General features: G+C 35.9%; 1 protein-coding gene across 2 annotated transcripts; it reads left to right on the forward strand.

The window, feature by feature from the left end:
* Positions 1–621: 621 nt before the first annotated feature.
* On the forward strand, positions 622–14,814 carry LOC113045080 (DNA ligase 1-like). Of its 2 annotated transcripts, none has more exons than XM_026205218.1 (27): positions 622–779; positions 1,003–1,065; positions 1,276–1,447; positions 1,539–1,710; positions 1,878–2,009; positions 2,094–2,396; positions 2,564–2,669; positions 2,781–2,876; positions 2,996–3,052; positions 3,172–3,230; positions 3,355–3,468; positions 3,548–3,714; positions 4,112–4,188; positions 4,433–4,524; positions 4,738–4,837; positions 5,817–5,902; positions 5,981–6,096; positions 6,217–6,312; positions 9,336–9,446; positions 10,445–10,516; positions 10,635–10,779; positions 11,012–11,094; positions 12,588–12,740; positions 13,409–13,462; positions 13,546–13,689; positions 13,791–13,883; positions 14,540–14,814. In XM_026205218.1, exons 1-27 carry the CDS (start codon positions 763–765, stop codon positions 14,612–14,614), a joined length of 2,955 nt encoding a protein of 984 aa, XP_026061003.1. In that variant the 5' UTR covers positions 622–762; the 3' UTR covers positions 14,615–14,814. The 2 variants fall into 2 exon arrangements, with proteins under 2 accessions (XP_026061003.1, XP_026061004.1); XM_026205219.1 differs by having other exon boundaries at positions 1,557–1,710.
* Positions 14,815–15,913: the final 1,099 nt, after the last annotated feature.

Here is a 15,913-nt window from a genome sequence, read left to right on the forward strand (position 1 = left end):
TTTTTGACCAATGAAGCTTTGAGCAATTATTTTAAATGCATCTGATCACTCTACAATTATCTAGAAACTATGTGAATGAACACCACTACAGCTTAAGCAGCAAATTTTGCAAAACACAACATTTATGTCTCTGCCAAAACTTGTGGCCATGATTGTAGTTTCTACTGTATACACTAACCCTACATACCCTCACACAAAACCTATTGCAATTTTATATCTTCATATAATATGATCATTCAGTATGATTTAAAACCTGGTTTCCTCACAGGGACCAAAGATTTTCTCACAAGGTCACAAATTTACTGGTAGACCTGTTATACTCATGGGGACACTTGATATCCATTATGCAGGCTAATTATCATTCAGAGGTTACTTGTTTCTTGGGAATAAAAAGCAAAGAAGGAAAATGCTAAGAAACAATGACCTAGAAGGAAACTAAATCCTACATATTACTTTAGTGGCAGTATGAGTCTGTGACTGAATTCAAGTAAAAAACTAAATAAATAATGATAATTTGTAATAAAACGATACACGATTGCATCCAATACATCCAATCCAACAGGTGGCACTAAAATGCTGTTGTACTAAATAAACCCCGCTGATTCTGTCTGTGGGTATGACGTCACTTTGGCGCCGAATCATACGGAGTTAAGCGCGCGGAAGAAAACATCGAAGCTAAAGAAATTTTAATAATACGCCAATATCTATATTAAAAATACATATTTCGGATTTATTCGGTAACAGCAGTGCAATACCCCAACGATGCAGCGAAGCATAGCGTGAGTGTGTCCTGCTTTTCTTCTTTTATTCGTGATGTTGACCACAGAACATGCAGTGTCTGGTTCTGATACAAGACTGCGTTTAACCTACACCAACTAACTTACTCCAACTGTGACAATAAAGGGTTTCCTTTAAATTTCTTTGTCAGATTTTATAATACCGTATCAACTTGAGGGAGTTAATATGTCTTTATAACGTGATCTCGTTGTTTCCCGCCCACAGGTCATTCTTTCAGCCAATGAAAAGTAAGGAGAAGAGTGATGGACAGGTCAAAACAAAGACTGAGTGAGTGATATTTAGCTGCTATTTATTTGTTGAATTAATTTTTATTTTCTAATTGAACACAGTGTTGTGGAAACCACATAACTCTTTCTGTGTTGATTCTGTATTCATTCTCTTTGGTAACAATGACCACTGTGGAGTTGAAGGAATATAAAAACAAATGACCAATGTTATTATGTTATATGATAATGTTTTTCTCTTCCTTCTGCTCAGACCCTTAAAAAGTCCCCTCAAAATTCAGAATGGTGTGCAGGAAAGTGATTCACCAGTAAAGAAGGTGCATAAACGCAGTCGTGCAATCATAGACAGCGATGATGAAGATCAGCCGATAGTAAAAGAGCAGCTGCCAAAACAGAGTGAAGCTGAACCAGCAAAGCCAGAGCAGGTAAGGTTTATTGAGTTATCATGAACTTCGACCAGGATGAGATGTCAGTATTTTTGATAACAATTCTGTTTCTACTATGTTAAATACACAGGAATCTGATGTTACAAAGGCTGTTTCCACTCCGGTTTCTCCAAAAACTCCCATAACCCCAACGACTCCGCTCACGTCGAGTACCTCTGTTGCGGTGGTTACCCCTGCTTCCTCCGGTACTCCTGGAACTCCGACATCAACATCGCCGTCCGGCATTCCCAAACGCAAGACCGGTCTGTATCACTCTCTTCTTCTCACATTCCTCCTTGTGCTACTGATTATTTATTCTTTCAGAAAAGGCATGTAGTAGATTTTATGCCAAATGATTTTCTGTAAAGTTTGTTTTAAACCGAATACAGTAAACTACATGGGATTAAAATCCCTTTTCTTAATTCTCTAGCCCGCAAGCAGTTCCCCAAGAGGAAGCTGGAAAGCAGAAGTGATGGAGAAGGGGCAAAAGAGGAGGAAAAGGAGGTCAATGAAGGGCAGGAGAGTAAGAGAGCACGAGTTGAGGCCTCACCTGAACAGACAGGTGATTTGAGTTGATGTCAGGTATAGTATCTCCTATATCTTAAAGTGTTTCTCACTGTTTCTTCTCTTTCTCTCTTCAACTCAGACAACGAGATGTTGGAGGTGGAAGAGAAGAGAGAAGATGGGAAGACTGCAGTGGAGGAACAGAAAGAGAAGGATGAAACAAAAACACCCGTAGTGGAGGACAATGCAAACAATAAGATGAAAGAAAAGGAGAAAAAGAAGGTAAAGCAGGAGAAAAAGATAAATGGAGAGAATGGGAAGAAAGAAAAAAAAGAAGACAAGAAAGAGAAGGAACACAGCAGTCCTGAACGAGCTTTTAAAAAAGAAAAAAGCACAGAAGAGGAAGGGGGATCGGCCAAAAAGAAACCCATCAGCAGCTTTTTTGGTAAACCTGTTGTACTTTTCTTTCTCATCTTCTGTCTTTTTAATTAAAGTGATGGTTCACTCTTAAAGGAAAATTTTTATTATTTACTTGACAACCCAAACCTGCATGATTACTGAAACTTTATTTTTTACATTAATATGTAACTTGCATCTTACAATCTCTTGTAGCACCCAGAAAGGCAGCTGTCAAACTGGAAAAAGAGGAGCGAAATGAGGGAGAAAAAAAGAAGGACGGAGAGATCTCTGATGCTGCTGAACAGAAAGAGAAGAAAAGGTTGAAGAAATCTGTCTTGGAATATTTTACTTAAAAAACATGATTGTTTGTTATGAAAGGCCACAGTTTTTTTCTTTGACTCCATTTGAATGAGCTTTATTGTTTTGACAGTGAAAAGGGGGTGGATTCTGCACTCCAGAGCCAGTATGATCCCTCCAGAGCTCATTACCATCCCATTGACCATGCCTGCTGGATGAAGGGCCAAAAGTACATTTCATTAGTTATATAACAGTGTGCTGCATACATTTTTCTTTCTAAAGCTGTAAAGTTTGACTGAGACTTTTTCTATGGAAGTTCATTGTATGTTTTCTTAATCTCTTTCTCAGAGTGCCATATTTGGCTGTCGCTCGCACCTTTGAGAAGATTGAAGAGGATTCAGGCAGGTATGAAGTAGAATTGTTTTGTATAAACTGTGTACTGTATGTGTTTTCTCTTACATCTATTAGAGTTTAAAAATAAGTGTGGAAAGCAGTTACATTTCAATCTTAGTTTATTTTTTTAGGCTGAAGAACATTGAAACGCTTTCCAACTTTCTGCGATCTGTAATTCTGCTTTCTCCAGGTGAGTGTGTATTCATTAAGTTTAGGTAGGTTCATTATTTTTGCTTGTACAGAGCACAAAAATGTAGCATATCTTATGTAATATGATGTGTTTGCATCTGTTCAATGTTCTGTTGTTTGTTTAGATGACCTGTTATGCTGTGTGTACCTGTGTCTGAATCAGCTCGGCCCTGCATATCAGGGTCTGGAGCTGGGCATTGGGGAGACCATTCTGATGAAAGCTGTGGCTCAGGCAACTGGTAAATATATTTGTGTTTTCCCTGATGTCATTCACCATTCTCCTTGCCTGACCCCTGTACTGTAAACTTCTGTTACCAGGGCGACAACTGGACAAAATCAAGGCAGAGGCTCAGGAGAAAGGTGACCTGGGATTGGTTGCTGAAAGTTCTCGCAGTAACCAGAGAATGATGTTTGCACCGGCCAATCTGACAGCAGGAGGCGTTTTCAACAAACTGAAAGAGATTGCTAACATGAGTGGAAATTCTGTGAGTACAAATGCAGTAATGACAACATTATTGTGAATGTATTATTACAATTGAATTTAGCTGTTTTTCATAGTAATATATTTTCAAATATAATATATTCCTGCGATGCAAAGCTGATCACATGATCCCTCAGAAATCACTATAATATGCTGATTTGCTGCTCAAAAATTGTTTCTTTTTATCATCTACAAAACTATTTTACTGCTTCATATTTTTGGAAATCATGTTTATTATTTTCAGGAGTCTTTTAATAGACAGTTCAAAAGAACAACATTTATTTCATTAAGATCTTTTATGACATCATAAAGATTTTAACTGTCACTTTTTATCAATTTAAAAACTGTTCTCAATGAAAATCCACTTCCTTTCTCTCTTGCTCTTTCTCTCTCTGTGTTAGGCAATGAATAAGAAGATTGACATTATTAAAGGCTTGTTTGTGGCGTGTCGGTTTTCTGAGGCCCGATACATTGTGCGGTGCGTTATTTTGCCTTTCACTTATGACTTTTTAAATTCTTCATCTGACCAACCATACAGAAATGTTGAGTTCATTCTGAAAAATACTGAATAATGAATGTAATTTAAGGGTGACAGTTGATTTTAGCTAAATCTAAATTGTGCTACTGGCCTTGATTATACTGCTGTATGGTGACAGATTAATTTGAATATTAATGCAGAAGTGAAATGTGTTAGTTTGATTGGTTGCTTGTGTGATTGACAGGTCACTGGCTGGGAAGCTGCGGATCGGATTGGCTGAGCAGAGCATTCTCACGGCTCTCAGTCAAGCTGTGTGTCTGTCGCCCCCGGGCCAAGGTTTGAAATGATCCTAATGAAACTGGCATTAACACACATCATAATCAGAGCATTGATAGAACCTCCAGGCATTCAGCATTTGCAATTAAGATTACTCTCTGCCGTGATAAATAAAAAATGAGTAACGTTTAAACATGTTAATATTAATTAGGTGTCTATTTAGTTTAGTAGTGCTGAAATGTTACTTAAATGTTTTTTCTTGTGTTGGTTCAGAGTTCCCACCAGCTGTGCTGGATGCTGGGAAAGGAATGAGTGCTGAAAACAGGAGAGTGTGGCTGGAGGAGAAATCACTGATCCTAAAACAGACATACTGGTGAGTGAGTGTGTGTATATATGCAAGACACTGATGAAAAATATTTTAAAAGAACCATTGAAAACATTTATGTGTGAATATATATATATATATATATAATTTTTTTTTTTTTTTTTTTTTTTTTTTTGTTACAAAGTTCAGTTAAATAAAAAATTTTTTTTAGTTTTGCCATCACAAAAAAAATAATGTTTTAAAATGTACAAAAATAATAATATGCTGATTTTTCACAAATGTACTTTATTACTGTACTTTTGATAAACTAAATGCGCATACACACACACACTCGTTTCACTATTCTTCCCTGTCTGGCAATTCAAATGTGGGCAGAATTCAACAACTGTAATAATTTCTTAATTAAGCACAGTAAAACAGTGATGGTTTCATCTACATAAATCCCTTTAATAAATGTAATAATTTAGTTAAAATTTAAAAATGATTTACTTTTTTGCATCAATACTCAAAAACAGTAGTCTTGTGACTAAAAGTAAATATTTTAATAGGGTATCTGGTTTAGAGCTCATTAGCAAAGATTTTGGAAGTCTGTTTCATTACTGCGAAAAGGTTAAGTAGCTGTATACACTGTATATGTACAAATTTAATTTGTCCTTGTCCATTTAGTGAAAAGATATTCATATTGCAATGAATGTATATACATGTATATCCAATGTCCAATCAAAAGGCTGAAAAAAAATATCTAGATTTCTTTGTATTTTATCCTATTGGCTAACATTCATAGACCGAGCCTAACCTGATTGTCAAACACAAACTGGTGCTGTGAGCGATAATTATAGATATACTACAAACGATATTTCAATTACAACTGCAGGTTTCCACTGCATAACAAGTGCCTGTTTAATGAGTATTCACATAATTTGTTCCCTACAGGAAGTCTGATTTGGCAAATTGGACAGGTGTTGCAGTTAGTACATATCACCTCAATGCATACAAATAATGTTTTCCCTCATATTGTTCCTCCCAGTGAGATGCCAAATTATGATGCAATCATTCCTGTATTGATGAAGGAGGGCATAGATGAACTGCCCAATCACTGCAAGCTCACCCCAGGTACTGACCAATTACAACATTTGCCAACAAAAAGAAAATTGATTTTAGAATGAGACTAAATTGAATTGTGTTTTACAGGTGTGCCCCTGCGGCCCATGTTGGCCCACCCGACTAAAGGGGTTGGGGAGGTAATGAAACGTTTCGATGAGGCATCTTTCACCTGCGAGTATAAATATGATGGAGAGAGAGCCCAGGTGTGTGTTGTTTTATTCTTATTCCACAAGGTGGAGCCTCAGCCATAAAAGTGACTTTCTGTTTCCATAGCAATATCATTGATTAAAATGTTAATTGCCTTTTTGTTTTGCATTTAACAGATCCATATTCTTGAGAATGGAGAGGTGCGCATTTTCAGCCGAAACCAAGAAGACAACACCAGCAAATACCCTGATATTATTTCACGAATCCCACAGGTAAGACACATGCACCCAGAAAGATAGAAATAAATAGATCAGAAGGACACAAAAGCAAATCTCTGTGTTTAAACACAGGTGCACACTGTCCAATTTCTTTCCAAAATTTGGCTGTCTAATTTCAGGGATAATAAAAGATTCCATCATAAAGCAAAATTGGCAGTCTGGGATTGCCTAAGCCTCAGTGTGACATGCTCACTGATGCCCAATTAATTGCTTTTGCTAAGAAATCTTAGCCTGAGAGGTTCTGGCAGAGTGGTTACGTTGGCCATGTTTTATGTTCAAAAAAAAAAAAAAAAAAAATTGGGGTTGAAGCTTAAAAGATACTAATACAGAGTTTTAAAATAATAATAAAAAATAAAATTAATAACTGATAAAAAAAATAATTCGGTAATTAAAATGAAGTATAAATACTTTATGACATGAAGAACATACATCAAAATGATAAATGTTGCTTTTGCAACTAACTGAAATAAGTTTAAATGTTAACATTACTAAATCTGAAATAAAAATGAAAAAGAAATGTAGAAATAACAAAATAAAAGCTTGTTCAAATTCTGAATAAATACTATTATATTAAAATAATACTAAAATGGCGCGATCATATATTTCAAAACTGACACGAACTGGTGACTTCAAAAAACCATACAATCGCAACTCAAATGTAGCTTGTACAGTCAAGATATTTGATGTTGAACAGTCTGACTTGGCTTTCACCCAATATCTTGCTAATGCCCATTCTGACAGCTGTTGTACAGTTCTCCCACAGTGTGCACCTGACTAGTTTTACTTTTTTGTTAAGGCTGGAATACAATACAGGACTTTTAAAATCTAAATGACTCAGGATCACACATCACCAGACATTCAAGTTGTCCTGAATATAGGTGTTTATGTGGCTCAGTGGTAGAGCATTGCGTTAGCAGAAAGGTTGTGGGTTCAATTCCCAGGGAACACGGGTACTGGTAAAAAGAAATGCATAGCCTGAATGTGAAATATTATGTCCCTCAAAGCTAAAAGATGCATGACGCATGAAAATAATATGTTCTAAAATCACATGATTTTCTGTGAAATCTGTCAGCATCTGCGGCTCAATGTCTGCAAATTGACTTTGACTTTTGGCAACCAACGTCAGCTCATCCAAGCTGTAAATCTGGGCAAAAATCTGGACGAAAGTCGTATGATGTATTCCAGCCTTTAGTAAGAAGAGCCACTGCCAGTCAGAACATATGATGTTGAATATGCAGCAATTTTGGAACTCTGTTCAAATGAGATTTCACCGTGGGTGGAGGTTCCCAACATGACACGACTAAAATAGAAAACTAAGCGCCTGATGAAATGTTTGAGGGAAAAGAAACCATCACACCTGGTTTGGATATGCTGTTAGAGTCTTTCTCACAGACTCTCTCTTTATGTGTCTGCGAGTCTCTCTGTATCTGTCTCTTTCTCTCTCTCTTTTTCAAAGGCCATATTTGTCCTCTGTCATCCTGCTCTGTTCTCCTCTCAAGAAAGCAATAATGGATTCTAGCCCTAAAGCAAAGAAATCATTTGATGAATGACATAAGCTCACACGCAGATAAATCAATGCTGTTGTTTTGCTTATCAGTGTCCATATCCAATCTCAGAACCGTAATATCTCTCTCTGCCTTCCCTTTCTCAGTTGTGTGATATTCAATGTAAAATCTCATTATTGTACAAGTATCAAATTATTGTACAAGAATCAAACCGTCTGAGTTGTAAACAAGATGTGTCATGTGGGGAATTACAGTTGTCAGTCGTGTTCTAGTGCTTGGTAATGAAAATGTTTGACAAATGCATTTATATATATATATATATATATATATATATATATATATATATATATATATATATATATATATATATATACAAACTAGCACTTAATTAAATAATTGATTTTAAATTAAGTTTATTAATTCATACAAATTGTCAGTAATTGTTCCATGATGCTGATTACCACAAAATGTAATTTCTTCTTATTTCCTTTTATGGAAAACAAAATCAGGGTTACATTGAGGCATTTGCAATTGATGTGAATGGGGACGAAACCACAAACATTAAAATACTTTATTAATAATACTTTAATAGTTTTATTAGTACAGAACATGATTTGAATGTTAAAAATGTAGTAGGTAAAAAGGATTTAAACTAATTTACAGCTCAAATAACAAACTTTTTTTTTTTAACAGAAAGAGTTAATTTATGAGTTTTGTACTTTTTTTTTTTTGCAGTAATCAACAGTATTTAATGGTCGATTTAATTTAGGCCATTTGCACAAAAACAATAACTATTAGTTTTGCCATCTGCTGCTTTAAATGCTCAAACTCTTTAAGTGGATTCTGATTGGCTGTCAATGTTTTTATTGTTAATCAGCTAGAAAAAACACAAGATTTCAACAATATTGTTCCTCTTAGTCTTTATCGTTATAGTTGTAGTGTGGACTTTACTGTTCTCCAAGATAAGAATGATTATTGAAACATTAGTTATCAGTATTTATCATTCTTGCTGTGAACGACCCTTTAGTCACTGTCACTATGGTTACAAGTTGAATTCTCAGTAGTCATGAGAATAGAAACAGGGCTTGACTTCAGTTACTCATACAGACTGAATTCAAGCTGTTTCTGTAAGCTGTTGTATGAACAGGCACATCTGTTATTAAATTCCGTTGTCAATCCCAAACACTGACTGTGTGAATGCATTCAATTATGTCGGAGGATTGCAGACATTTCCAAAACTGCCCCATACCTTCTGCTGCAGCTCTCACAAACTCAATATGCACTTGTAACATCTATTGAATTGTAAATGTCACACAGCCTCAGGGTTCGATGGGTTATATGTTGGTGAAGTGTTAGTGTTTAAACCTCAGGTGACCTTATATACAAGTAATTTTAAGATGTTATGACTGTGAGGGGCATGTCTGCAGGGTGAGGCATTACTTTGCGTCGATGATCCAGTTTATTCAGGTGTTGAAAGGAGATTTAATAAATGTCCTTACCTCTCTCACGCAGGTGAAGAAAGAGAACGTACGGTCCTGTGTTCTGGATTCAGAGGCGGTTGCCTGGGACAGAGAAAAGAAACAGATCCAGCCATTTCAGGTCCTCACCACAAGGAAGAGAAAGGTAAGCGGTACAAATAGAGAAAAATGTGAGCAGAGAAACAGCTGAATATAGAGAAAAGACATGTCATTTAATAGTTGTCCTTCAGGGTGACATGCTGTATCTTAAACCATTTTAAAAATAAAAATCAAATCCTTATGTTTAATAAAAGCCCTTAAAAGGACAGTTATTATGCATCTTTTTTTTCAAGATATAGTATAAGTCTTGTGTGTCCCCATAATTTGCCTGTAAAGTTTCGGCTCAAAATACCCCACGGCGCATTTATTTATTATATAATTTTGAAAATACCTATTTTGAACTTAAGCAATGCCTATTTTGCCTATTGTCTATTTTAAACATATGTCTGTTTTGAACAAGAGCAAATAGGCTGTTTTTGTGCATGTATCTTTATATGCAAATGAGCTGTTGTTCCCCTCCCCCTTTTCCAGAATAGGGCTGTGCCTTTACAGCTTGTACCTCGGATACTCTGCTAAAAAAATCTGTTCAGTTTAGATTATCATGTCTATTGCACTGAAATCATGCATTTTAAAGTGTGTTTTTAGTTTAAACTTCTTATATATGGTTTCTTGTTTGGAAACATCCAAAGCAAACACACAGAAATTGGCTGTTACAGTTCTCTTTCATGTGTTATTGCCCTTTAACTGTCAAGAACACACACAAGTTTTATGTTAAAAACACACAAGTTGGAAAAACAGTCGGGTATGACTGTGAAGGTCGTGACGTTAGAAGTGAAACACTATAGTCACTTGCTGTGGTTGGAAGCATGCAGATTAAGGGGCGGTAATATTATAATAAGATCCCCTTCCTACATCGCTAGAGGAGCGAAATCTGAGCAGCTTGTTCTTCGTAGGCTTACCAAAGCAAAGTTGCTGGGCTTTCTTCACGTTTTCTGGTTTTCAAGTTTCACGTTACCCAATTATAGTGCTTAAACCTGGAAATCTCAGCTTTTCATGATATGCCCCCTTTAAAAGTTTACATGAGTTTGTGTGTGTGTATTTCAGGATGTGGATGCATCTGAGATCAAGGTTCAAGTGTGTGTGTACGCCTTTGATCTGCTGTACCTCAACGGAGAGGTAAGACCATGATAACAGCTCATAGCCAATCACATTTGAATAATTTTGCATGTCTCAGAAATCTTCCTTTTTACATGCTATGTGCTGTTTTAGTGAATTATGTGTCTGTCTGTGACAGTCTCTGGTGCGAGAGCCTCTGAGCAAACGCAGGGCTCTGTTACAGGAGAGTTTTGAGGAGAAAGAAGGAGAGTTTGTTTTTGCTCGATCTCTGGACGCTGACAACACAGAGAGCATTGCTGAGTTCCTGGAGCAGTCTGTACGAGGTGTGTGAATGACAGATCTACAGCTGTGGCTCTATTGTCTTTGTACTTTTATATAATAGACAATTACTGTATTGTATTGGTTTGCCAATTAAAAATGTGGGTCCAAAACCATTTGACAATTGACTGATATTTAGAGTTGAATTGCTCAATATGAGGTGTTACTCATTCAGTATTAGTAATATCCAGAATTTGTTAATTAATCTCTATTTAAGGAGTTTGTAATGTTTTGCAGATTCTTGTGAGGGCCTAATGGTGAAGACATTGGAAAAACATGCAACTTATGAGATTGCCAAACGCTCCCACAACTGGCTCAAGGTATCGCACACAACACTGTGTTTATGTTCATACTTTTTATTTTTAATGTTTAATTAAAACGTTTCATTTGACCTTTTAATGTTTTAAACATTGGAATGCTATGTAGTCAATAAAAGAATTTCACAAATAACATTTTGTGAAGTCAGACTGCTGGAACAAAAAATGCATGCAATAGTCTCAGATAGACAGGCGCATCCTTTGTATTCAAAAAATAAAACCCAGACAAGTATTCAAAGTCAGAAGGAAGGTGCAAGTCATTAAAGTGTAATTTCCACCCCATTAAGCTTTTCTCTGGCTCTGTGTCTGTATCCTGACATTAAGGCTCAGTGTTATGATGGAATATATACTCTGACCATAGAAATGAGACAAATGGTGGAGATTCTCCTTTACCTTATATAATATGATATATCCATGGTGTGTTTTAAATACAACAAAATGCAGAAATCTTTAGTGTACTCTGTTAAATCTTGTTGAAGGCTGTTTTTAGGTTCTGGATTTTTTGGCAGATTGTAACAGGAGTTTTAGTTTTAGTCTTGTTTAACTGTAGTTTGTTAATGGTTGCCAAAAATTGGACTTGTCAGTACGGAGTTCAGCTAATTCCCGGTTTACTACAAATGTCTCATCCAGTCCAATTCAGAATGTTACTTATTTTCTGTCCCCGTTGTATCTAATGAGAAGCAGCTGTCTTGTGCCGATGCCAAATTTATTCATTATTTGTAAATAATTGTTTGGTATGCATCCATCAAATTCCAAATTAAAGAATAAATATTCAAGCGAGATGAAGCACACTTAATTTGGCAAGTGTTTCATTCATCGGATTACCAAAAAAGTGTTACATCATGATAATGTGAAATAAAACTTCAGTTTTTGGCAGAATACTGATAGGTTCACCAAAACACAGTAAAAATATTATTTCTCCATTTTTTTTTTTAAACAACAGTGTTTATTCTACAGAAATATAAGGCTTTTTGTCATTTTTTTAATCATTTAATTCATCCTTGCTAAACAACAAACCTCCCTCTCTCACACCCCCAGATGTAACATGAATTTATTTGACCTCGATTCTGTTTTTCTGCTTAAATCTACAAATTCATGGTCTCTAAAGTGGGGTTTCTCAAAGCCCTTATGTTTCAAATGACAGCCTCAGTCACTATTCACTCCCATTGTATTAAAAAAGTGTGGTAAAAGTAAATGGCGACTGAAGCGTGTCATTGTGCCAAACAGTTATTTTTGAGTTCAGTGAAAGAATGAAAGTAATATAGGTTTCAAATGACAAAGGGGAGAGTGATGCCAGTTTTTAGTTGTTTTGCCTCTTGGGTACAGTTATCTTATTTCAATGGTTTGTTTATATATATATATATATATATATATATATAAATGGTTTTTGTACTCTAGAGCATGACAAAGATTAAAATGATAATTCCTATTTTTACTACTGTCAGAACTGTCATTTGCTTGTCTGCTGTATTGTTTCTAATGGTCTATCTCTGCAGCTGAAGAAGGACTATCTTGAGGGTGTTGGAGATACAGTGGATCTGTGTGTGATTGGTGCTTATCTGGGGAAGGGGAAGAGAGCAGGCAGCTATGGAGGATTTCTACTGGCCTGCTACGATGAGGAGAACGAGGAGTTCCAGTCTGTCTGCAAGGTGTGTGTGTGTGTGTGTGTGTGTGCGTGTGTGCATTAGTCTGAGAGGGGCTAGGGAAAACTAGGACTGGAATTAAAGAGAATTAATCTGATTACAGATACGTTACTGCATCATATGCAGAGTTTAGAAATGTAATTACTCGCATATATAAATATTTGTAGCAGATTCTTTTGTAATATCTAATTCATAGATGGATAGATGTTATTCAATAATGTGAAATTATTAGAAACTATTACAATAAGAATTGTTTTCTATTTTAATATATTTTAAATGTAATTTATTCCTGTGGACCCTAATTTTTCAGCATCATTCATAAGAGTCTTCAGTGTCACATGATCCTTCAGAAATCAATCTAATATTGATTTGGTGCTCAAGAAATGGCTCTTATTAAAAATTTTGAAAACCGCTGTGCTGCTTAATATTTTAATGGAAACCAAACTCCAACTTTTCTTTTCTAGGATATTAGATTACAAAAAATTTCAAAACAACATTTATTTAAAAATACATTTTTGTAACATTATAAATGTGTACTGTCGCTTTTGACCTTTTTAATGTATCCTCGCTATATGAAAGGACAAATTTATTTAAAAAAATGACCCAAAATATTTGGACGTTAAAGTATATATTAATACGAGTGTCATGTATTTATTTGTTTGTTTTTTTGTCAGATTGGAACAGGCTTCAAAGATGAAGATCTGGAGCAACATTACAATTTCTTAAAGGTAAATCAAGATTTGCACTTTCTTGGTTTCCATATAGTTCAATGCACATAAAGTTCAATGTCTTTATGTGCAATCCACCTCAGGAGCACATCTTACCAAAACCACGTCCATATTACCGTGTGGACCAATCAGCTGAGCCGGATGTCTGGCTGGAGGCGGTGCAAGTGTGGGAGGTGAAATGCGCTGACCTTTCACTGTCTCCGGTTTACAAGGCAGCGATGGGATTGGTCAGTACACCACAATCATGAAGCTGAATCAGTGTTTTTGGTCTTGGCTCATTGTGCTCAACTTTGGCTCTTTATGGTGCCGTTCTCTTCTTTGCCATCAGGTGGACCCAGAGAAAGGCATTTCACTTCGTTTCCCACGGTACCTCAGGATTAGAGATGACAAAAAGCCAGAGGACGCCACCACAGGGTCACAGGTAACATATGAAATGCAGAAAAACAAGGAGCAAGACCCACAAGAGGAATTGTGTATTTACTTAATACATAGTGCTAATGTGAATACAGTGTGATTTGAAATTGAAAGAAGAAATACTCAAAAGATAAAATATAAATAAATATATAAGCAATATTTCATTCATTCATTCCTTTATAAATAAAAAATATAGTAGAAAAAGCAAAAGTGTAGGAGTCAATAGTAATTACCCCACATGGGATGTTCCTTTCAAAAGCAAATGTCATAAGTGTATGGAAAATGCAGGATATGGCACAGTGTGTGTGTGTGTGTGTGTGTGAGAGATAGCTCCATGGCATATGAGACCGTAAGAGTGAGATTTTAAAGTAGTTTTTCCTTCTGAAAGTCAAACGTGATGACATTGGCGTAGTTTGGAGCTTCGTGACATCGTGATTTAGTGGAGCAAGTGGAGTGGATCCGTTAAAGGAAATCCATCTTTTTACGCTCCACACTGTCTTTCTTTCTTTTCCCCCCTCATTTTCACAGTTCATTTATTTCGGTTTTCTTTTATTCCTGTCTCCCGATGGTTGGAAACGCACAGGCACACAAACACACCCTCTCGAAATGAACTATTCTGATCTCCTGCATCAGTCTTTCTCTCTCTTTCTTTCTCTCTTTCAGATTGCAGATCTTTACAAGAAACAGCAGCAGATTCAAAACCAGGGTGAAAAGCAAGATCTGGAGGACTACTATTGATTGCTGCGCTCTGATTGGCTCCTGATGTCAGCTTGTCTTGTTCCTATTGGGCAATGGAGCATTTTTCAATATTTTGTTGCATATTAATATGTTGAATTTTAATGCTGTGATATTGTGCGACTTAATGAAAAATGGAAATGAACATGTAAATAGTCTTGCAATGATACCGAGCTAAAATAAACTTGCTTTTCACAAACTGACTGCCTTGGGTGTTTTTCACCAGTGTATTTGTCTTTTGTTGTGTCTGTTTTGTGTACTTTGCATGTATAGTTGAATTTCACACATTTATAAGCTTATGAATGCCTATTACTATGCCATTTTAAGTGTGTATCTATGCACATATGATCATGTGATTGCATATTCATGTTGAAGTGTGTATCTTAAGCGTAGTGGGTTTCCAATGGAAACCGATCTATTGTCAGTGACCAAAGATGGAAAATTAAATTATCCAGCTCTTTCTTTCCATCACTCGCTTTTGTACTCTCCATCGCTTCCTTCAAAGAATTCCCTTTCTCTTCTCCAGTGTTTGCTCACCCTGTCTGAAATGAGTCTGGAAGGTTTTGACACTGTGCTTCTGTCAGAGTTAAGACTGTAAAGAGAATTTTAAAGTGTTGCTGTGACAGTCTAGTAATGGCAAGAATTCGTGGGAGAGGCTTCACCCATCTGTGGAAGTCTTTGAGAAAGGAATTACAATGAATTAATACAAGTTTAATTAATGTGAAATTAATACAGTATTAATAATTCAACCGTTAGTGCTCATTAATATAGCCCACGAGCTGAATGTACTTGCTTGGTTTGGATTGCAGATAAGAGCATTGATTTTAAGAGCCTTGAAGCATTCGGCTAAATGACTCTGCTGTTCATTAGCAAGGGCTTGTGTTATAACCACATGTTTTTATTAACTGGAATCTAAGCACTAAACCAATCTAGTCAACCTAATATATTCACAGGCTGTGCTCAGAATGGCAGTATGTTTACCGAGAGTAACTGTTGTTTTAGTGTTATTTACAAAGTATATTGCTTATTAATGTTATTGGATTTCTTTTTTAACTAGTAATTTTGTTGTGCTTTTAAAGAGCTTCCTAAAATGCAATGCTTGACTCCATTTATAATGAGAATTATTTGCTTTGAATCTCAAAAATAAAGACGTTTTTACACAAAAATGTAATACATTTTATTGTGTGCTTTAACGTTAAGTTAAATGTGCAGTATGCTTATCTGAGGATAACGATGCATTTTTTATTTTTTATTATTTAAGCTTCAACTATACAAAATGTATATTTCTGTATGCTCACACAT

This window comes from Carassius auratus, chromosome 27 (assembly GCF_003368295.1).
Source record: "Carassius auratus strain Wakin chromosome 27, ASM336829v1, whole genome shotgun sequence".
NCBI classification, from domain to species: Eukaryota; Metazoa; Chordata; class Actinopteri; order Cypriniformes; family Cyprinidae; genus Carassius; species Carassius auratus.

Excerpts from the sequence above, each read along its gene's own strand:
- LOC113045080 (XM_026205218.1), top strand. Across the intron at positions 1,066-1,275 it reads CAGGTCAAAACAAAGACTGA|ACCCTTAAAAAGTCCCCTCA; the intron begins GTGAGTGATATT and ends CCTTCTGCTCAG. Across the intron at positions 11,095-12,587 it reads GCTCCCACAACTGGCTCAAG|CTGAAGAAGGACTATCTTGA; the intron begins GTATCGCACACA and ends CTATCTCTGCAG.